Source organism: Dama dama, chromosome 21 (assembly GCF_033118175.1).
Source record: "Dama dama isolate Ldn47 chromosome 21, ASM3311817v1, whole genome shotgun sequence".
NCBI classification, from domain to species: domain Eukaryota; kingdom Metazoa; phylum Chordata; class Mammalia; order Artiodactyla; family Cervidae; genus Dama; species Dama dama.
The window spans coordinates 53,440,523-53,462,706 of record NC_083701.1 but is presented as its reverse complement, the minus strand read 5'-3'; the positions used below and the strand labels follow the sequence as shown (position 1 = coordinate 53,462,706).

Below are 22,184 nucleotides of genomic sequence, written 5' to 3'. Positions count from 1 at the left end.
TAAACTTAAAAAATCAAAGGCTTAAAAAAAGAGTTATTAGTGTTATTTGCATATATTTCTCCCCGCTAAGGACTTTTCTTCCTTCCTTGTCCTCTGGAACATCATCAGCCTCAGAGCTCCTTTTCAGGAACCTTTCACTAGGGTACCACTTTCAGTAGGTACCGCCTGTCAGTTGGGTACCACTAAGAATACTGTGAATCCAGACAGTTTTATCAGCCTGAGAGCACACAGGAGTTCCCAACACCTCTCCCCATATGTACTGGCTTGTTCTGCTACATCTGAGGTGTGACAGGGAGTCCTACGATTTGAATGATTAGTAAGCAAACCTGAACTTTTACGTAAAAACAGCATGCATCTAAAACTGGTCCTTTAGGATTATATTGCCATTCTTCCATGCTGCTATTATTTATATATGTCAGAAATACACCTTTGGAACTTACTTCAGAGATCAACACATTATCTAAAATCTCTTCAATAATGTCAACTCTTTGCTGTAAAATGAATTCTGCTGGGATAATTAACTTTATGCTATGTCAGTGGGAAAAGAGTATGAGGCTAAGTAGAAGTCTCATACTATAGATTTTTTTCCTAAGAGTATGAGACTCAGAATTCCCAGAGTATCAGGAACTGATACTCATCAGTAATGAGTATGAGATGAGGCAGAGAGAGGAGTGAGGAAAGGAGACCCTTGAGAATGGCGAGAGCATTTCCATCCTTTCAGCTGCTCGAGATAAAACCTTGGAATCATTCTTTATTCCTCTCTTTCTCTCACATTCCTCATCTAGCCCATCTGCAAATCCTATTGAGTGTTCCTGTGAAATGTCCAGGATCTGACCACTCCTCACCTCCAGTGCTCCTATCCAGCTTGAGCCAACATTATCTCCTCCCTGGAGTAAGGCAGTTCCCTCCCAACTCCTCCTCCTGCTCTGCCTTTGCCCCCTCTGTGGTCTGTTCTCAGTAACCACTGAGATACCTTCAAAAACACAGGTCAGAGCAGGCCACGCCTGTGCCCCAGACCTGCAGTAATTTCCCCATTGTCTCTGTACAAGAGCCGGAGTCCTCACAGTTGTCTACGGGACACCTGAGAATCTCCTCCACCCCTTAGCACTCTGACTTCTCCTCCAGCCATGCTGGGCCCCTTGCTATTCCTCACCACACCAGACATCTTACCCTCTGGGCCTGCGTTTCCAATGATGGTAAGTCTGCCTGGAACATTCTACATTCCACTCCCAACTTCCTCAACTCTCTCCTTTGTAGGCCTACCCTGACCACCCCTCCCTGCTGGCTCGCCCAGTTACTCAGACTCTGATCTACCTTTCCTTTTTTCCTATGGCACTTCTCACCTTTTAGCATGCTTCATACTCTAATTTTCATTATTTCTATTATTTACTGTCTCTCCCTATTCTAGAATGTAAGCTCAAAGAGGGCGGGGACTTTCAAAAGTTCCTAAAATAGTGCCTGAATCAGAAAGGGACTCAATTTTTTGAGTGAAAGAGAATATTTACATGTAACTTATCAGATTTCTTATAAATTCTGCCCCACCTTTGCAAAAGCCAAGTCTCCTTACTTTATCTGAAAACATGAAATATGGGGAATGAACATGAAGGATGACCCACAGTTAATCAGAATAGTTATTTTGACTGATTTTTTTTTAATCTTACTAACAAAATTTTCTCAGAGATGAGCAGTGTTTTCAACATTAAGTACCTAATTTTGTGTGGTTGCACTGTACAGAAGAGCACTGCTAATGCTCCCAGTTCCCCTGCCCCTGGAGTTGAAAGCCTGTGTTGAATGTCATCTTTAAAAGGAATTCTTTCTTTAAAATAGAGGTTGCCCTCTAGTATTTTTTCTTACATTACATTCTTTCCTATGAATGCGTGCATGCTCAATCGCTCAGTCATGTCTTACTCTTTGAGACCCTATGAACTGTAGCCCACCAGGCTTCTCTGTCCATGGGATTTCCCAGGCAGGAATATTGGAGTGGGTTGCCATTTCCTTGTCCAGGGGATCTTCCTGACCCAGGGACCGAAACCAAGTCTCTTGCTTCTCCTGCGTTGGCAGGCAGATTCTTTACCACTGCACCACATGGGAAGCCCTTTCCATGAATTCACACATACCTTGCATGCCTGCATGCATCCTAAGTCGCTTCAGTCATGTCCAACTCCTTGCGATCCCATGTTGAATGTAAATCTGTTTAAAGTTTTTAGTTTAATATTTACCCTAAATCCATAAAACTTTGTTTAAATATTCTATGGAAGGCATGTATAAAGAATATTTTTGAAGTGCTAAGTTCTAAGTATTATGTTTCATTGTTCTCTTTAGATGTAAAAATGTTGTTTATTTTTAACAGGCTGTTCTGGTAGGAATTTTTTTCCCCACACATCAGCGTTTGGATGTCTATGTGAACGATGCACTGGTCTGCCCCCAAGATACAGTGTGGAACTCCCAACAGAAACATTGTGAACTTACTAGACAACTGTATACAGGTATTTGCTCAGAAAAATACAACATACATTGTATATGTACTTAATGGTGTATAAAATTCTTCATAGTGTTTCATTATTAATATTTTAAGTTCCTTAGCCCGTGACAAATACAGAGAAAAATAAATGTTTACCCACGGTCCACCGCACACTAAGATGTGTTCCTTTAGAACATGTGTGCCCTGAAAGATCCCTCCTGATGGAATTCTTATCTATCTGCAAATCTGCAGATAACAGTCTGTATGGCTATTCCTTTGCCCTGGGAACATTTATATGCTACACATTTAGTTCAGTTATTCCTGCATACAGAAGAGATTTCACTTAGAATTTTTATCCTATGTTTGCTTCACTTCTCTTTCATAGAGGTTAGAACCTAACTTCATTGGTAGTCACCAGAAGTATTGCTGAGAAAGTTAGCGTAACACCAATTGAACACTGTGAAATAAATATGTGAAGTAATCTCTGGATTTAAAGGAAATATATGAAAGAAGCTAACTTGCGCATTTACCAGTGTTGCGAAACCAAGATTTATCTCTGCTCCTGGAAGTCTTTTTGTTAAACAGTGTCCTAATAAGGCCAGTCCGCTCCTTTCCACATGTGCTACTTATCATCGTATTTTAGCTGCGCCCCCTCATCTTGGTTAGCGATTACATCAGTGTGTGCTGTAGATCATAATAGAAGCTAGACAAGAGAGTATGAATGAATAACCCATAATCATTACTGTCTGTGAAGCAAGTCCTACTTCTACTAATATGAATAGCTGCTATTTCCAGAGACGTTGCTATGTGTCAGGCACTGTGCTAAGTGCTTTGTATATAATAACTCACTGTTCCTATGTCCTAATAATAATCCTCTGAGGTAGGCACAGATGGGTAAACTGAGACACAGGGGGGTGAAGTAATTTGCCAAGGTCTTTGCCTTAGCTCAGGCTGCCATAACAAAATGCCATAAACTAGATGACTTAAAAACAGAAATTTATTTTTTTACTATTCCGGAGGCTGTGAGATCAGGATACCATTATGATCTGGTTCTGAATACTTGCAGATGGCTGCCTTCTCACTGTAATCTCAGGTGGCAGGGAGGGGCTGGAGAGAGCATGAGTTCTCTGGTGTCCCTTCTTGTAAGGGCCTTAATTCATCATGAAGTCCCCACCCTCACGACTTCATCTAAACCTAATTACTTTGCAAAGACCTCATCTCAAAATCCTGTCACATTGGGGGTTATGGCTACCATATGTGAATTTGAGTGGGGGGACACAACCAGTCCAGAGCAATATCAAAGCTGGTAGGGGCAGAGCAAGGTACTGAACACACAGAGTCTAGCTCTATAACCCAAGCACTTTGTTATGCTCCATGGCCTCCTTGTAAATTAGGAGAGTCAGTGTTATTTTTACATACAAATGATTGCACTTATTTGCAGCTTAATTTTTATAAATTTTAACTCTTTTTAAAAAAAAAAAACACAATACTTTTCATACAAAGTACTCTATCATTCAAGTCAAGGAAATAGAAAGAATATCAACAGGCAGAACTTAATAAATTGGTTACAGGGAATTGATTATAGAAGTCTGCAAAACAATACCACCACTGCCCTTTTAGAAAATTTTTTTCTGAAATAGCATTGTTTTTAGACAAACATTTTGCTTTGACACTTGGAATGAGAAATGATAACCCTGTATTATGACTCTGTACATATCTCTTTAGGTTGCCCAAAATGTGAAGGCATGAGAAAGTTATCTAGAATAAGTGATATATGCATCTCTAACGGTAGCTTGAGAACAGCTTCAGTTTATAATACAAAAGCACACGCTTCAGATTCATGGAATGTTTAGGCCAAATTGCAAGTAGAACTTATACTAGTAGATGTTAAAAAAATATATAGTAATAATGAAATGGCTTCTTAATGCCATTGCTTTGAATGTCTATTATGTTAGTAAGACATAATCTCTTTTTTCTAAGATTCTAATTTCTTTTCCTCAGTATGCCCCACTATGAAATGTGGTAAGAAGCTTCATACCACATTCCAGTATTATTGTACAGTCAGACTTTGTGTTCAATATGTGTTAGTGGATTTATTACTTCTTGGACATTTTTTATTCTCTGCCCTAAAAATCATTTATATATATTTATTAATTACACATATATGTATATATAATCTCATCACTTTTACAAAAAGTCAGTGCCCTAGAAGAATTTGTTTTACATTAACTGAAGGGTTTTCAGTCTGAAATGTAAACTTTTGTTATTGATGTAAGATCCTTCTGAGATCTTTTCGTATAAACTTTATTTATATTATATACTTTTGTCCTTAGTAAAAATAAAAGCGCTGAATCATCAGTTTTCCTTAAGAGCTTGTATATAGCACTGCATAAACTAAATGGCTACATTTTTAAATTACAAAATGCCCTTAGCCAAGGCTTTAAAATTCTGAAAAAGTAAATAGTGTTACAACATAGATTTCTAATTTGTAATTAGATTTTATTTCTCATTAGTATGTGTCTATAGCTAGTTGTTTTCTAAACTAAATTTAATACATAATTATTATTAATGGTCTTATTTTAAAAATTGACTAATTTTGCATGTCAGTTCTATAAATGTTTTTGCTTTTAATATGCACATTTTCCTGTGAAAGAATGATAATATTGAACTTTTTCAGAATTTCCTACATTTTAAACAAATATTAAATACTGCATGGTAATTATGATAATATAAATAAATTTAACTGTGCTATTTTGGCTTTTTTCCTTTATAGAGCAATTACTTCCTAACCTGAATTCCACTGTCCTTGGTGAGAACTACTTTGATAGAACCTACCAGATGCTTTACCTTTTGGTTAAAGGAACTATACCTGTTGAAGTTCATACCACTGCAGTCATATTTGTCTCTTTCCAACTACCTGCTGTAACAGAGGATGCCTTTTATAGCTCTCATAATCTGGTTAGAAATCTTGCCTTGTTCCTAAAGATACCAAGTGACAAAATCCGTGTCAGCAAAGTAATACGAGGGGAGAGCCCGCGGAGGAAGAGATCCATGGAGCTCACGGTTGAACTGGAGATTGGTGATCCTCCCCCTCGGTTTGTAACCAATGACACCGCAGGTATGAAAAGTAGACACTTGAGAAGGGGTAATGTCATTACCAAAACCACATCCCTAAATAACACTACTGAGGCTGGGTAAGCCGGGCCTCAGGAAATGCCACCAACCCTGCGTCCTGAACCCTCCAAGGACCTGGAGACCCTTTTCTCTGCTCTACTCCTGTAATCCCAAACTCTTTTGAATTATGAAGAAACTTCAACCTCTATTTTGTTATTGTAGCAATCAATTACTTCCACAATAGGATTTGACCTAACGAAAGATCCAAAAAATGACCTAAGGAAGTGACCTTATAGTTGAGAGATTCAGGATGAAAAGAGTTGGTCACAGTGGGTGGTAGGAATACTGGAGCTGAGGAAATAGGCAGTGCGAGTCTGGTCCAATGAAGAACTGGAAAGGACCCAGAAGATCTGCAGCAGGAGGCTCCAGGACGTACAAGTTGCTGGAGACGAGGTTGAGAGGTAGACAGGTGCTAGATCATGGGAAACCAATAGAGGTTCTCCTCTTTGTAAGCCAAGAGAAGGACAGTAGGGGTCTTCCTAAGGGAGATAGATAAACCCTTGGAGATTATGAGAGGTGGAGTATTGGTTGGATTTCTAAAGTCACCTGTTTATACTAATAAGTACAAATGTGCAAGAATATGTCCTGTCCTTCATTTCTGTGAATGACCTAATCAGCCTTACTAGCCATCACCCCTTTCTCTGTCCCTCACTCACTATACCCTATTTTCTAGGTATCAGAGATCAAAATAAGCTCAGCTATTCCATCAAAGGTAACTTTGGTGGCTTAAATTATGGTTTCCTTAGGCTGACTCTAGTTGAGCATTTGGTTAAATGTTCAGACCTTCAGATTTTCTTCCTCTCCATCTTTTCAAGTTGGTATCTGAATGTCAAGGGGCTTTCTTGACCTCAGACCCTCGAGTCACCCTCTTGTCCTCATAATTTCTGTGACAGGGTGGGTGGTCTTCTCTGCTCTGCCTGAACCTCTCTGTGGTGCAACTGAACTTTCCTGGCCTCTTCACATGCAATCACGTTCTCAGCTGTAATTCCATGCTGTTGTCTCTGGTGGTCAAGCACAAGTGTCTAGGCATACGCCTCTCCAAGCAGATGAGATCTGAGTCTCTGTAGGAGGAAGATTAGCATCCAGCTTAAGCTTCAAGTCCCTTTACTTGTACAAGTCCTGGGATGGGCTCTAACTTTCAAGACCCTGAAAGAAGGGTCCACTTAATAATGTGGTCAAATAATTGACTATTATTATAAAAGTTGTACATGTAAGACTTATTCTTAAAGAGAGTCTCCATGTTGTATAAAGTTCAGACTCAGAAAATCCTCATCTACCCCATTCCTGTTAAGCATCTGTTTCATTCAACTCCCAGGCTCTCTTATGTGTCCACTTAGGTACTGAGTATTCTCATCTTCTGCCACTAGAGTCATCACTCATTTCCCCAGGAGGTTGGCTTCCAAGCGTTAACCCCATGCACCTGCCATGTTGCTCTTCTGGAATTCTACCAGTTAGGCAGGCCAAAGCTTCCTCCCTTGTGGGGATCAGCCTGTGAAAAGGCTTGCATGAATGGAAGGAAGTACTGATCAGCTCTCTGTTGAAGGAAATAGGAAGCACAAGCTTGTGCTTGCAGCCAGATCTTCCAGAGCTTCCCTGGTGGCTCAGCTGTTAAAGAATCCACCTGCAATATGGAAGACCTGGGTTCGATCCCTGGGTTGAGAAGATCCCCAGGAAATGGGAACGGCTATCCACTCTAGTAGTCTGGCCTGGAGAATTCCATAGACTGTATAGTCCATGGGGTCACAAAGAGTCAGACACGACTGAGCGACTTTCACTCTCTACCCAGTCATAGGTTACTCTCCTTCATCAGCCTTGGGTTTCATTATATCTACAGGGTCAGGGCTTTGAGATCAATATAGTCTCTAATTTAGTCCAGGAGTTGCATCAGGTTCAGATACAGGTCTGTGTATACAGATTGTTCACTGACTCTAAAAAAATCCTTGGTAAGCCCTTACATGTATTGAAGTCCAGTACCTACTACACTAGCCACTCTAATGTCAAAAGAAACTGTGATTTATTTCTTGTATGTAACCTAAATTGCTTCACATACAACCTCTCCTACCCTCCATTCTCTAAAAGTAGTTTTATCTTGCTAGCCAGATTTAGATATAAATTGGATATTTAGATACCCAGATATAGGCACACTGCAGTTTAAGAACATGGAAATAGGGGCAGGAGGAAAGATAGGCCAACAGCTTGTTTCTAAGAGTTAAACTGAATTAGGACTTGAGGTCTCAAGGAAAGCCCTACAACCTGGCAAGGAGTGACATCACAGCAAAATTTTGGAAAGTGGCAAGAAAGATAAGCATGGAGGAGTACTTCTGGCCCCTCACAGCCTTCACAAAGTGTTAGGACATCCAGAAGTTTCCAGGTGTCCTAGAAAGTGGTTGCTTAAGTACTGAGGAGACCTCTGGACAAAGAGTAATGTCAGGAAAAACAGCTCTTCAAGTGAAAGTCTTTGGTTTCTCGCTGGCAGTCAGCAGAAATGGATGCCTTCACATGTCGGATGGTCAGAGAGGACCTGTTAACCATGCCGACAGGTCAGACGTGCCACCCTGCACCAAAACCAGCGAGGAAGATGGTCGTAGTAGTGTATGGGTGTGAAGCACCTTGGTACAGCTGCCCACAACCAGAAAGCCATCTTTCTGGCGAGTGTGTGGGTTGGGAGAGTCTGAAAGACTGCCATTTATCCGGAAGAGACTGAATCAACCAGAACAGGCCTTTAAAATGGACAGGGACTAAAAATACCCGAGACTGTGATTTTCAGTGGCACGTGAGGACTTCTGCCTGAGAGCACTGCCGCCTGAGCACGCTAAGCTTGAGGGCCTCGCCTTCATGGAAGAAGCTCGGTGACTAAAGCCCTCAGGGCATGAGTCTGGGTAGGGAAGGTGCTAGAGACATAGGAACAGTACACCAAAACATTGGCTGCAGTTGGTTTTTTTTCGTTTGTTTCTTTTTGATTGGAATATAATTGATTTTACAATGCCGTGTTAGTTTCTGCTGTATGACATCATGAATCAGCCATTGTTGTTGTTGTTCAGTCGCCCAGTCATGTCCAACTCTTTGTGACCCCATAGGGTGCAGCACGCCAGGCCTCCCTGTCCATCACCATCTCCCAGAGTTTGCCCAGTTTCATGTCCATTGCATCAGTGATACCATCCAGCCATCTCATCCTCTGACGTTTTCCCAGCATCAGGGACTTTTCCAATGAGTCGACTGTTCACACCAGGTGACCAAAATACTGGAGATTCAGCTTCAGCATCAGTCCTTCCAATGAGTATTCAGAGTTGATTTCCCTTAATATTGACTGGTTTGATCTCCTTGCTGTCCAAGGGACACTCAGGAGTCTTTTTCAGCACCACAGTTCGAAGGCATCAATTCTTTGGCGGTCTGCCTTCTTTACAGTCCAGCTCTCATAACAGTACACGACCACTGGGAAGACCATAGCCTTTACTATACAGACCTTTGACAGCAGAGTAATGTATCAGCTTTTCAACACACTGTCTAGGTTTATCATAGCTTTCCTGCCAAGAAGCTAATGTCTTCTGATTTCATGGCTGCAGTCACCGTCTGCAGTGATTTTAGAGCCCAAGAAGAGGAAATCTGTCACTAGTTCCACCTTTCCCCCTTCTATATGCATGAAGTAATGGTACTAGATGACATAATCTTAGTTTTTTTAATATTTAGTTTTAAGCCAACTTTTTCATTCTCCTCCTTCACTCTCATCAAGAGGGTCTTCAGTTCCTCTTCACTTTCTGCCATTAGAGTGGTATCATCCACACCTCTGAGGTCGTTGATATTTCTCCCACCTATCCTCATTCCAGCTTGTAACTCATCCAGCTCAGCATTTCTCATGATGTGCTCTAGTGTATAGGTTAAATAAACATGGTGCCAGCAGACATCCCTGTTGTACTGCTTTCTCAATCCTGAACCAATCGATTGTTCCATACAGGGTTCTAACTGTTACTTCTTGACCTGCATACAGGTTTCTCAGGAGACAGGTAGGATGGATGGTATCCCCATCTCTTTAAGAGTTTTCCGCAGTATTTTATGATCCACACAAAGTCTTTAGTGTAGTTGATAAAAGAGAGGTAGATGTTTTCCTGGAATTTCCTTTCTTTCTCTATGAACCAACGAATGTTGCCACTTTAAATCTCTGGTTCCTCTGCCTTTTCTAAACCCAGCTTGTATGTCTGGAAGTTCTTGGTTCTCATAATGCTGAAGCCTAGCATGCAAAATTTTAAGCATGACCTGATTAGATGATTAAGCAGGTTGTGATTAGACCTGGGAGATGAGGCAATTGTCTGATGATTAGATCATTCTTTAATACTACCCTAAGGAGGGGATACATATGTATATATGTGTACATATATCCCCTCCTTTCTGAGCCCCCCTCCCACTCTCCCATTCCACCCATCTAAGTTATCACAGGTTCCAACCCTCTAGATCATCACAGAGCACTGAGCTGAGCTCCCTGCGCTATTTGACAACTTCCCACTAGCTATTTCACACATGGTAGGGTATATATGCCAGTGGTACTCTCTCCATTCATCCCTCCCTCCTTCTCCTTCTATGTCCACAGGTCCATTCTCTACGTCTGTGCCTCTGTTTCTGCCCTGCAAATAGGTTCATCAATACCATTTTTCTAGATTCCATATATATGCATTAATAGACGGTGTTTGATTTTCTCTTTCTGATGGGCTTCACTCTGTACTTGTTTCTTAAACGGTCGCTGTGACTGCAGTGTGTGGAACAGAATGCAAGAGGAATGGATGCCAGGAAGCCAGTTTGAAGGCTGTTTTTGTATCTCTGCTGCTGATGGGCTTACTAGGATTTGGGCAGTGGAGTCAGAGAGATTTAGAAATTGAGAACTGATTATATGGTGTGGGGGACAGGTGAAATAGAAGGGCTCCATTAGGAGAGTTCCAGGCTTCTCTGGCAAGAGGTGCCCCTTCACAAGGTAAGGAGCCTTAGTGGGGGAAGTAGGTTTACAAGGAACTGCAAAGCTACAAAAAGGGAACAGAAACTACCTACAGTGTTAGAATTAACCTCGAAAATTGTCAGTGTCCAGAGCAAGGAACATTTTTGTTGGTAATTTAATGATAATGTTAGCCACTCATTACTACATACTATAAATTCGATGATGCTAATTATCCTTCCATTCTGCAATTAACACTCTATTTTTTAAAAAAGTAGTATTTGATCATAGACATACATGAGAGTGCTTCACTGCTAAACAAAGAATGACATAGGAAAGTATCAAATTAAGAAACATTTTTCCCTGCATGCTCTCACTCATTTTTCTTGAAATTATATTATCACCTTTGTTTTTTTTTCTTTAATTCTAGCTAAAAATATATATATATTCTACAGAGTTTTTTATTTTCCTGACCTCCTTAGTATGACTTTATCATGTTTAGCTCAGGTACAGTTAGAAACCTGTAGAATTCTTTAATGTGGATGGAGCGAATGGCACAAACAAAAACTAAAGTGGAATATTCTCACACGTTCTCACTATTCCATATTCTTACAGTCCATGTGTCATAACACTTTCCTCATAGGTCAGATGCAGTTATCTGAACTCCAAGAAATTGCTGGTTCTCTTGGACAAGCTGTAATTTTAGGAAAAACCAATAGTATCCTCGGATTTAATGTCTCTTCCATGTCTATTACCGATCCAATCCCCAGTCCCAGTGATTCTGGCTGGGCTAAGGTAAGAAAATGCAACTAGAAAGATGCATTTTGCTATTTAAAACATTGCTTCTTTCTTATTTTAACTGTTCTTCTATTTCAGTACAGTACATGTCTTTCTAATTATTGCCTATTTTTTTTTACAGTATTGCCAAAATCATAAAATAGCTGAAAAAGGAGTGTATCTTCTAAAAAAGTATTTATTGGTATAAAATGTGCTTTGCTTTGATTATTTACAACAGTGCTTCATGAATATGCTCTAGAGGAAATATTGTAATAATATTGACTTCACGCCTTGAACATACTTTTAACAATGAGTGTTGCATTTAGCCTGGCTAAGACGAGTTTGCTACTGAATGTAGTTTACCGTGTGATAACCACTCTGTGGCTCATGACCATTCACAGGTGACTGCCCAACCGGTTGGAAGGTTTTCATTTCCTGTTCATCATGTGGCCCTCGTGTCTTCGCTCTCAGTGATCACTCAGCCGGTGGCAACACAGCTGGGACAGGCATTTTCTCAACAGCCGTCAGTAAAGGCAGAAGATTCCGACGTAAGTTATAACTCAGAGATTTATTTAAGTGGAGGAATGAACTTATCAATTCTGGAGGGTGAGCCAGCTTCACTAATCCTGGTATACTGGCAACCTGGGAATGGCACTGCCTCTTCAAATTTGGACTGTTATCTATGAATATCGTCTTTTACTGTTTTTAAAATGTGCCTTTTCTGTGAACTTGTTCCACAACTTGTTATTTGAACTTTTTGTGTAGGAAAAGGAGCTTCTGTAGATGTAAAATTTGAAATGAGACATTTAAAAAGATAAAGTTCTATATATCTTTTTTTTAGGGAAAAACAAAAGAAGCATGGTAACAGGCCAATTGTTGTAATTCTCTACTCTTTTTTTCTTTAGGGTAATTGTGTATCAGTTGGGATTACTGCACTGGCTTTGAAGGCCATACTAAAGGACTCCAACAATAACCAAATCAGTGGACTTAGTGGAAACACAACAATTCCATTTAGCAGCTGTTGGGCCAACTACACAGATCTTACTCTTCTTAGAACAGGTGAGTGTACTATTTTGGATCCTCACATGTATATCCATAAATAAGGATAATTATAATTTCATTTTAATGAACGAAGTGGTCTATACTACTATGGTCAATAAATTATAGAAATCAGAATGTCTAGCTTACAGAAATATATCTAATATGCAAAACAAGGTGAAAAATAAAATAAGCAATTAAGAAAATTAAAACAGGTAATTTGAGGATGTAGATCAAAATTACATAATGATTCATATTTTCTTTCTCATCCATGTGTAATTTTTCTAAGTTTTCTCACTATGTGAGAATTACATTTTACATGTATAATAAGAAAATTTAATATATAGAGCTTTCAGTTCAAGAAAAGCAAAGGTAAGATAGTGTCAGGTAATTTTAATGTCCCATGCTAGAGTTCAGAGTTGGGCTGGAAAGTGGGTTCTAGTCTTTCTATAAGCCAATGCAAAGGAGAAAACAGGAGCATTTCCATGATTCATGGCTCTCTAAAGATAGAACAGTCGCTCTGATGAATTACAATTTGCTCTGAGATCAGAACAAATGTCTCCTGTGAGTTCTCATGAAGTAAACTCATGATCTCTTCAACATGGTTAATGTAAATATAGTCACAACTCCCACAGTGAGGTTTCTTGTATTATTTCCATGTGGACTGATGGCATAGCTTCAACTGGTAAAAGCCTTTCTACTATGGCAAAAATGATTTGTCCAAAAAAATAGGTCTCTAGTGATGACAGATGAATCAATGTCAAAAAGAAGGAAATAGACTCTCTGTGTTGGAGACAGACCAACATTACTCTGTTTACCTCAACCCGGGGCTCATTTAAGGACCTTTTAGGCCCTAACTCCTGAAAAAGTTTTATCTCAGCCCTCACTTTCCTCACCAGTGTTATTTCAAACACACACATACTAAAGGTCAGAATAAAAGCCACAATAGGGCTTTCCTGGTGGCTCAGTGGTAAAGAATCCATCCATGTGCCAGTGCAGGAGATGGGTTTGATCCCTGATCTGGGAAGATCCCACATGCCACAGAGCAACTAAGCCTGTGTACCACAACTACCGAGCCTGAGCTTTAGAGCCCATGCTCTGCAACGAGAGAAACCACCGCAATGAGAAACTCTCACACTGCAATTAGAGAGTTGCCCCCGCTCACCACAGCAATGAAAACCCAATACAGCCAAAAATAAATTCTCTTTAAAAAGCCAAAATAAAGAGTCAGAGAAGTTAAAGAAATTCTAACAATAATCTGGATTTTTTTTTTCATAAGAGCTAAATAGCAAAAGCTAAAATCACTCCGAAAGAGAGAAGCTTGATCTTCCTACTGGGCAGCAATATCTCAACCTAGAGTTTGATGGAAATCAAATCCGGTGGCAATGAGTTCAACATTGTGCTCTGGGGAAAGAACCTGGAGTGTCCTGTAAGTTTCAGCAGTCAGCCTCAATGATGGGACCCTTCTATGGGCTATGAGGCACTTGACAAGAACGCCATCTGAGAGAAGGTTGCCCACCTCCCCAGGAAGGTGGACTCAGAAGGTTCCCAGTGGCAAAGACCCAACCTGAGGATCAAGGTCTTCATACTAACACTTTCAGTGGCAGTGTTCCAAAGTAACTGGGATCACTGGAGTGCTGAAGCAATAATGGAGATTTTGGCACTTTTCATGATAACAAAATAGTGCTCTCCTTTTACCCAGTAAATTTTCCTTTAGAGTTCAAAGCTTCCCTTAGAGTGTCTATCTGTTATTTCTAATTCTCTTCCTCCCTCCCTTCCTCCTTCCTTCCTTATTTCTTGCTTTCTTTTTTCCCATGAAGTGTAGGCTTTCAGTTCCCTGCTTCTGTACAGTAAGGAAGGTCAAATATAGTCATCTTTTCATGATTTTTAGATTGGTTAGCCAGTTTGTAGATGAAGCACTGTAAAACTATAAAAACAACAAAGCATATGCAAGAAAAGTGATAAACTGTCTTTCCATTGCTCCTTGGTCAAGTGTACAATGATCAGACAAGGCTCAGCACCCTCAGCTCTCTTCCATACTGTCTTTTGTTTCAAACAGCCAGTCCTGGGCACTAGGAGAGAACCCCTAAGAAGTAGGTATTGAGGTTCCAGAAAGAAAATCTATCCAGAGTCCTCCCGTCCATAGCTGATGAGCAGATAAAAGTGAAAGTGTTAGTTGCTCAGCCCTGTCTGACTCTTTGTGACTTCATGGACTGTAGCCCACCAGGCTCCTCTGTCCATGGAATTCTCCAGGCAGGAATACTGGAGTGGGTAGCCATTCCCTTCTCCAGGGGATTTTCGTGACCCAGGGATTGAACCTGGGTTCCCTGCATTGCAGGTGGATTCTTGACCATCTGAGCCACCAGGGAAGTTAACTATAGCAGATAGAACACTTCTCACTCTGAGCCCCCCTCTACACTTGTTTATATTTCAATTATTTGACTCAGTTTCCAAAAGTACTTCACTAGGGGTTATACAATATTTGTAAGTTGATGAAAACCCAGTTGGAAGTGTATGAAAACAAGCAGATAATCAAAGGAAGTCAAACACTGATGATTTTTTCCCCCCCCAGGAAAAAATTTTAAGATTGAATTTATCCTGGATGAGTCCGTTCGGGTGGAGTCCAGGCCTCTCAGCCTGGCCCCGCAGTCTGTCTCCAGCCCAGGCAGTAGCAGCAGCGGCGGCAGCAACAGCAAAGCATCCACGGTGGGCCCAGCTGCCCAGAGAGTGACTACAGTGATAAGCTGTCTGGTGGGAAGAGTGCTGCTCCTGGAAGTATTGACGACTGCAGTTGTGACATTGAACGTACTCTAGGTAAGCATGCTACATGCTGTTTGTCTGCAAATACTAAAGTGTCAGAAAATGCTTACTGAATAAAGACAGCAGCGTGGCACCACTGTGGACACAAAGACAGTCTCAGCCACAAAGAAAGTTGTTGCCCACCCAGCAGAGGCGGGGATCGGCGGTGGCCTGCTGCAGGGCTGGGGGCACTGAGTGTAGCAGTGCATGCATGGGAAGGAGGCAATTTTGAAGGAGGTCACCATGATCTTCATTACCTCCTTCATAGTTTGGCCCCAGGTCAAATAACAGGAAGGGAACATAGTCCCACCCATCAACAGAAAAAGATTTACTGAGCATGGCCCCACCCATCAGAACAAGACTTAGTTTCTGCCTCTGTCAGTCTCTCCCATCAGGAAGCTTCCATAAGCCTCTTATCTTTCTCCATCAGAGGGCAGACAGACTGAAAACCTTGATCACAGAAAACTAACCAATCTGATCACATGGACCACAGCCTTGTCTAACTCAGTGAAACTATGAGCTGTGCCTTGTAGGGCCAACCAAGACAGACATGGTGGAGAGTTCTGACAAAATGTGGTCTACTGGAGAAGCAAATGGCAAACCACTTCAGTATTCTTGTCTTGAGAACCCCATGAACAGTATGAAAAGGCAAAAAGATAGGACACTGAAAGATAAACTCCCCACGTCAGTCGGTGCCCAATATGCTACTGGAGATCAGTGGAGAAATAACTCCAGAAAGAATGAAGAGACAGAACCAAAGCAAAAACAATGCCCAGTTGTGGATGTGACTGGTGATGGAAGCAAGGTCTGATGCTATAAAGAGCAATATTGCATAGGAACCTGGAATGTTAGGTCCATGAATCAAATCAAATTGGAAGTGGTCAAACAGGAGTTGGCAAGAGTGAACATCGATATTTTAGGTATCAGCAAACTAAAATGGACTGGAATGGGTGAATTTAACTCAAATGACCATTATATTTACTACTATGGGCAAGAATCCCTTAGAAGAAATGGAGTAGCCATCATAGTCAACAAAAGAGTCCGAAATGCAGTACTTGGATGCAGTCTCAAAAACGACAGAATGATCTCTGTTTCTTTCCAAAGCAAATGATTCAGTATCACAGTAATCCAAGTCTATGCCCCAATCAGTAACGCTGAAGAAGCTGAAGTTGAACAGTTCTATGACCTACAAGACCTTCTAGAACTAATGCCCAAAAAAGATGTCCTTTTCATTATAGGGGACTGGAATGCAAAAATAGAATGTCAAGAAATACCTGAGGCAAAATTGGCCTTGGAGTACAGAATGAAGCTGGTCAAAGACTAACAGAGTTTTGCCAAGAGAACACACTGGTCATAGCAAACACCCTCTTCCAACAACACAAGAGAAGACTCTACACATGGACATCACCAGATGGTCAACACCGAAATCAGATTGATTATATTCTTTGCAGCCAAAGATGGAGAAGCTCTATACAGTCAGCAAAAACAAGACCGGGAGCTGACTGTGGCTCAGGTCGTGAACTCCTTATTGACAAATTCAGACTTAAATTGAAGGAAGTGGGGAAAACCACTAGAGCATTCAGGTATGACCTAAATCAAATTCCTTATGATTACACAGTGGAAGTGAGAAATAGATTTAAGGGATTAGATCTGATAGACAGAGTGCCTGAAGAACTATGGATGGAGGTTCATGACATTGTCCAAGAGCAGGGATCAAGGCCATCCCCAAGAAAAAGAAATGGAAAAGGGCAAAATGGTTGTCTGAGGAGGCCTTATAAATAGCAGTGAAAAGAAGGGACGCGAAAGGCAAAGAAGAAAAGGAAAGATACACCCATTTGAATGCAGAGTTCCAAGGTACAGCAAGGAGAGATAAGAAAGCCTTCCTCAGTGAACAATCAAAGAAATAGAGGAAAACAATAAAATGGGAAAGACCAGAGATCTCTTCAAGAAAATTAGAGATATGAAGGGAATATTTCATGCAAAGATGGGCTCAATAAAGGACAGAAATGGTATGGACCTAACAGAAGCAGAAGATACAAGAAGAAGTGGCAAGAATACGCAGAAGAACTATACAAAAAAGATCTTCACAACCCAGATAATTATGATGGTGTGATCACTCACCTAGAGCCAGACATCCTGGAATGAGAAGTCAAGTGAGCCTTACAAAGCATCACTATGAACAAAGCTAGTGGTGGTGATGGAATTCCAGTTGAGCTATTTCAAATCCTAAAAGATGAGGCTGTGAAAGTGCTGCATTCAATATGCCAGCAAATTTGGAAAACTCACCAGTGGCCACAGGACCAGAAAAGGCCAGTTTCCATTCCAATGCCAAAGAATGCTCAAACTACACCACATTGCATTCATCTCACCTGCTAGCAAAGTAATGCTCAAAATTGTCCAAGGCAGTCTTCAATAGTACATGAACTGTGAACTTCCAGATGTTCAAGCTGGATTTAGAAAAGACAGAGGAACCAGAGATCAAATTGCCAGCATCTGTTGGATCATCGAAAAAGCAAGAAACTTCCAGAAAAACATCTACTTCTGCTTTATTGACTATGCCAAGGCCTTTGACCGTGTGGATCACAACAAACTGTGGAAAATTCTTGAAGAGATGGGAATACCAGACCACCTGACCTGCCTCCTGAGAAATCTGTATGCAGGTCAAGAAGCAACAGTTAGAACTGTACATGGAACAACCAACTGGTTCCAAATAGGAAAAGGAGTACATCAAGGCTGTATATTGTCACCCTGATTATTTAACTTATATGCAGAGTACATCATGAGAAATCCTGGGCTGGAAGAATCACAAGCTGGAATCAAGATTGCTGGGAGAAATATCAATCACCTCAGATATGCAGATGACACCACCCTTATGGCAGAAAGTAAAAGAAAAACTAAAGAGCCTCTTTATGAAAGTGAAAGAGGAGAGTGAAAAAGTTGGCTTAAAACTCAACATTTAGAAAACTAAGATTATGGCTTCTAGTCCCATCACTTAATGGCAAATAGATGGGAAACAATGGAAACAGTGACAGACTTTATTTTGGGGGGGCTCCAAAATCACTGCAGATGGTGACTTCAGCCATGAAATTAAAAGACGCTTGCTCCCTGGAAGAAAAGTTATGACCAACTAAGACAGCATATTAAAAAGCAGAGGCATTATTTTGCCAACAAAGGTCCGTCTAGTCAAAGCTATGGTTTTTTCAGTTATCATGTATGGATGTGAGAGTTGGACTATAGACAAAGCTGAGCACTGAAGAATTGATGCTTTTGAACTGTATGTTGGAGAAGACTCTTGAGAGTCCCTTGGACTGCAAGGAGATCCAACCAGTCCATCCTAAAGGAAATCAGTCCTGAATATTCATTGGAAGGACTGATGCTGAAGCTGAAACTGCAATACTTTGGTCACCTGATGCAAAGAACTGACCAATTTGAAAAGACCCTGATGCTGGGAAATATTGAAGGTTGGAGAAGGGGACGACAGAGGTTGAGATGGTTGGATGGCATCACCGACTCAATGGACATGAGTTTGAGTAAACGCCAGGAGTTGGTGATGGACAGGGAGGCCTGGCATGCTGCAGTCCATGGACTTGCAAAGAGTCAGACATGACTGAATGACTGAACCTAACTGAACTGAATAATTTAGGAGAATGAAGTATTTCAGTACTAAAAGCCAAGACTAAATTTAAAATTAAAAAAAAAAAAGTCAGGATGAAGGGAAACAATAAGGCTGCCTTTCTGGGAGGGTGGCAGAACAACTGGAGCCTGGGGCTTCAGGAAGAAATAATCCGTTCTTCCCTCCTCCTGGTAGAAACTAATTAGAAACCAGCTGTCAAGGGAGAAGCATAATTTGAAAAGTCTCAACCCTGCCTCTTGTAGATAATAGAGAAGATGGGTCTGGAGCTGAGGGATCAAAGGTAAAGAGCAGCACACAAGTTATTGTATTTTATTGCCAGTTTTTTTGTCCCCAGAATTCTAGTAAGAGTAAAACTTGCTGTCCATTTTATAATAATGTGATAGGTACTGCTTAAGTTCATTTCTTTCTTCCAAGAAGCATTAAAATACAAAGTATAAGTACTGCTTATTATTATTATATTTGTACAGTATTATTATATGTGTACATTTTGTGTTTCTTCATTAAACACTTTTTTTTCCCTAATTATCTTCACTGACTTTCTCCCTACCTATATCTTACAACTTTGGAATTTTACAAAATTCAGAAAATCCTATTTTCAAGTCATTGGTAAATGATATTGTTCTTGGTGTTTTTTAGGACTTTTTTCCCAGATGAAAAAGTTAACAGCTTCCCCTTTGCTACTAAATAATCCATAATTCTTCAATTAAGACATGAGAAGACTTAAACACTGTCTTAGTCCTTTCAGGCTGCTATAATAAAATACCAAAGATTGAATGGCTTAAGAACAACAGAAACTTATTTCTCACAATTCTGGAGGCCAGAAGTCTGAGATCAGGATGCAGCATGGTCAAATAAGGGCCCTCTTCTGGGTCACAGACTTCCTCTGTATCTTTATGTGGTCGAAGGAGCTGGAGAGTTCTGTGGGGTCTCTTATAAGAATACTAATCGCGTTCATGGAAGCTCTGCCCTCAAGACCTAAGCACCTATCAAAAGCACCCTAATACCATCACATTGGACATTAGGTTTTAAAACATGAATTTGAGGTGGGGCTTCCCTGGTGGCTCAGCTGGTAAAGATTCCACCTGCAATGTAGGAGGCCTGGCCTGGGTTCAATCCATGGGTTGGGAAGATCCCCTGGAGAAGGGAAAGGCTACCCACTCCAGTATTCTGGCCTGGAGAATTCCATGGACTATATAGTTCATGGGGTCGCAAAGAGTCAGACACACAACTGAGCGACTTTCACTTTTTTTCCCATTCAGATGGGGTTTCCCAAGTGGCGCTATTGGTAAAGAATCTGCCTGCCAATGCAGGAGACTTAAGAGATTCCTGGGTAGGTCCGATTCCAGGGTGGGAAAAATCCCCTGGAGAAGCAAATGGCCACCCACTCCAGTATTCTTGCCATTCCGTGGACGGTGGAGCCTGGCGGGCCACAGTCCATGGGATTGCAAAGAGTCGGACACAGCACGCACTCACATATTCAGATCATAGCAACTGTTTGTTGATGAAATTCTGTTTTTCTTTTCTACTAACTTTGCATTCTGAATTAACAGTATTTTAAGAGAGTTGTGAAATTATACTAAATAAAATAAGAAAACTTCAATGTGAAAACTATAATGTATAAGGACCACTGTTCTCTCTCCACAGTTCCACACAAGAGCAGCTTAAATTGGTAAACTCTGAAATACTGATTTTTGTCTTATTAACCATTCCATGAAATAGTAAGAAAGTTAAAATTAATTAAACATATTTTAAAATCACACTATATGTTCTTAAAAATTTTTTGTATTGTTTTGCTTTTCAGGAAGCAACTGAAGTGCTATTCTGAAGAACAGGTTGAAAACACAAATACAGAAACTGCTTATTTAGGAACTGTTTTGTTGCACACCAATAAAAAGTCTAATGTTTTCAAGAAAATATGCTAAAAATATTTTTATAATATATAAAATGTATTACTTAGCTTTAATCACAAAAATCAAATTTCTTCAAAATATAAATTTCTTTTGCTTCCTTGTGTTTGTATGTTATTTCATTTTTAAAACGTTTAGAAATATTTGATTTGTAAGTGATATACCACCTCCAAGTTGCTGTCCCAACAGACCATAAAATCCTTTAAAAAGCTGAAAGAGCTGTCTAGTTTTGACTCGATTTCTCTAGATCAGATTGAAAGCATTCTGAATTTTTATATTGTACCAGGGGATCTATTTTTCTCTATCCTCATAATGCTCTAATTTCCAATGATCTAAGCCATTTTAATTTCTAAAGATTTTGGAGAAATGAGATTGTTTTAAAACCCGCCCCCCTTTTTTTTTTCAGACAAAGTTGATATTTTCAGATCCACAGAAATCCCAGGAATTCTAGATTATTCTAGATTTCTGAGTCTGCCACCCCTGGCCAGTCTTCTAAGAAGAGCTTTCCTGGTGTCCTTTGTTTGAACAAATCCAAACTCCTCTGCTAACCCCTTCTTCCCACTCAAAACTGTCACTATGAAGAGTGTGACCTCCTGCAACCCAAGATTACACCAAAAGAGATACTTATTTTCAAGAGAGAAAATTAGAGAGTGCAAAAAAGCCTCAAATTACCATAGCTAAGTTAACCAAAAGCTCTCATACTATAAAAAGTGCACTTTCTACTCAGAAAAGTCTAAAGGAAATGTTCGGTTTAGAAGTATAACTCTAATCAAGGCTTTGTGGCCGTGTCGAGAGCAAGGAGAAGTAACATTCACAAGTCACCTTCCAGCAAGTGACACTCAGGAAGCATGTGGAACAGCTGGGAGAATCCAGCGGGTCCCAGAGCGCTTTCTACAGGGTACCATTCCCTAGAATGCTCACCCCAGGTCGTTGCTAATCTTGCTAAACAGAAAAGTTATTAACTTACCATGTAATAAAACCAGATATTTTTGTATATATTTACTTTGTGTACATTTACTCAATAACAGGCATTCTAGTGAGAAGACTAAAGGAGTAAAATGCTGTCCTCACCTTCCAAGAGTCTGCAGGGTAGTTGGGGAAACAGTAGCGGAAAAGGTGATATGCAATACAAGGAGGTGTGATGTGGTACCCAGGAGAGAGACGTAGGGTGCTGGAGGGGTATGGTGGAGGGGCACGGCTGGAGGGAGGGATCCTGTGAGAATGGAGATGGGTGAGGGACAGATTCCAGAAGACGATGATGCCTGAAATAAGTGGTGAGATAAACATGAGATTAGCCAAGTAAGAGCCTTCTGACAGAAAGTGGGGGGTAAGAACGAAGGCTGAAACACCACGAGATGGCGAGTTCCTTGGAGGTAGTGAGTCTCTTCCTTACTCAACATTTTTGTTGCCATCGTATGAGATGTCTGAGACTACTAGACGCAGACTCAGTGTTCAGTGTATGAATGCCGCACGGAG

General features: G+C 40.6%; 1 protein-coding gene across 1 annotated transcript in view; it reads left to right on the top strand.

The window, feature by feature from the left end:
* PKHD1L1 (PKHD1 like 1) overlaps window positions 1-20,763 on the top strand; it is a 171,522-nt gene extending 150,759 nt beyond the window's left edge. Inside the window, exons 72-78 of the mRNA XM_061122850.1 lie at window positions 2,351-2,486; window positions 5,235-5,579; window positions 11,197-11,348; window positions 11,732-11,878; window positions 12,236-12,389; window positions 14,941-15,182; window positions 20,603-20,763. Coding sequence (XP_060978833.1) covers window positions 2,351-2,486; window positions 5,235-5,579; window positions 11,197-11,348; window positions 11,732-11,878; window positions 12,236-12,389; window positions 14,941-15,182 — 1,176 coding nt within the window. The 3' untranslated portion in view covers window positions 20,603-20,763. The remainder of the gene's footprint in view (window positions 1-2,350; window positions 2,487-5,234; window positions 5,580-11,196; window positions 11,349-11,731; window positions 11,879-12,235; window positions 12,390-14,940; window positions 15,183-20,602) is intronic.
* The last annotated feature ends 1,421 nt before the right edge of the window (window positions 20,764-22,184 follow it).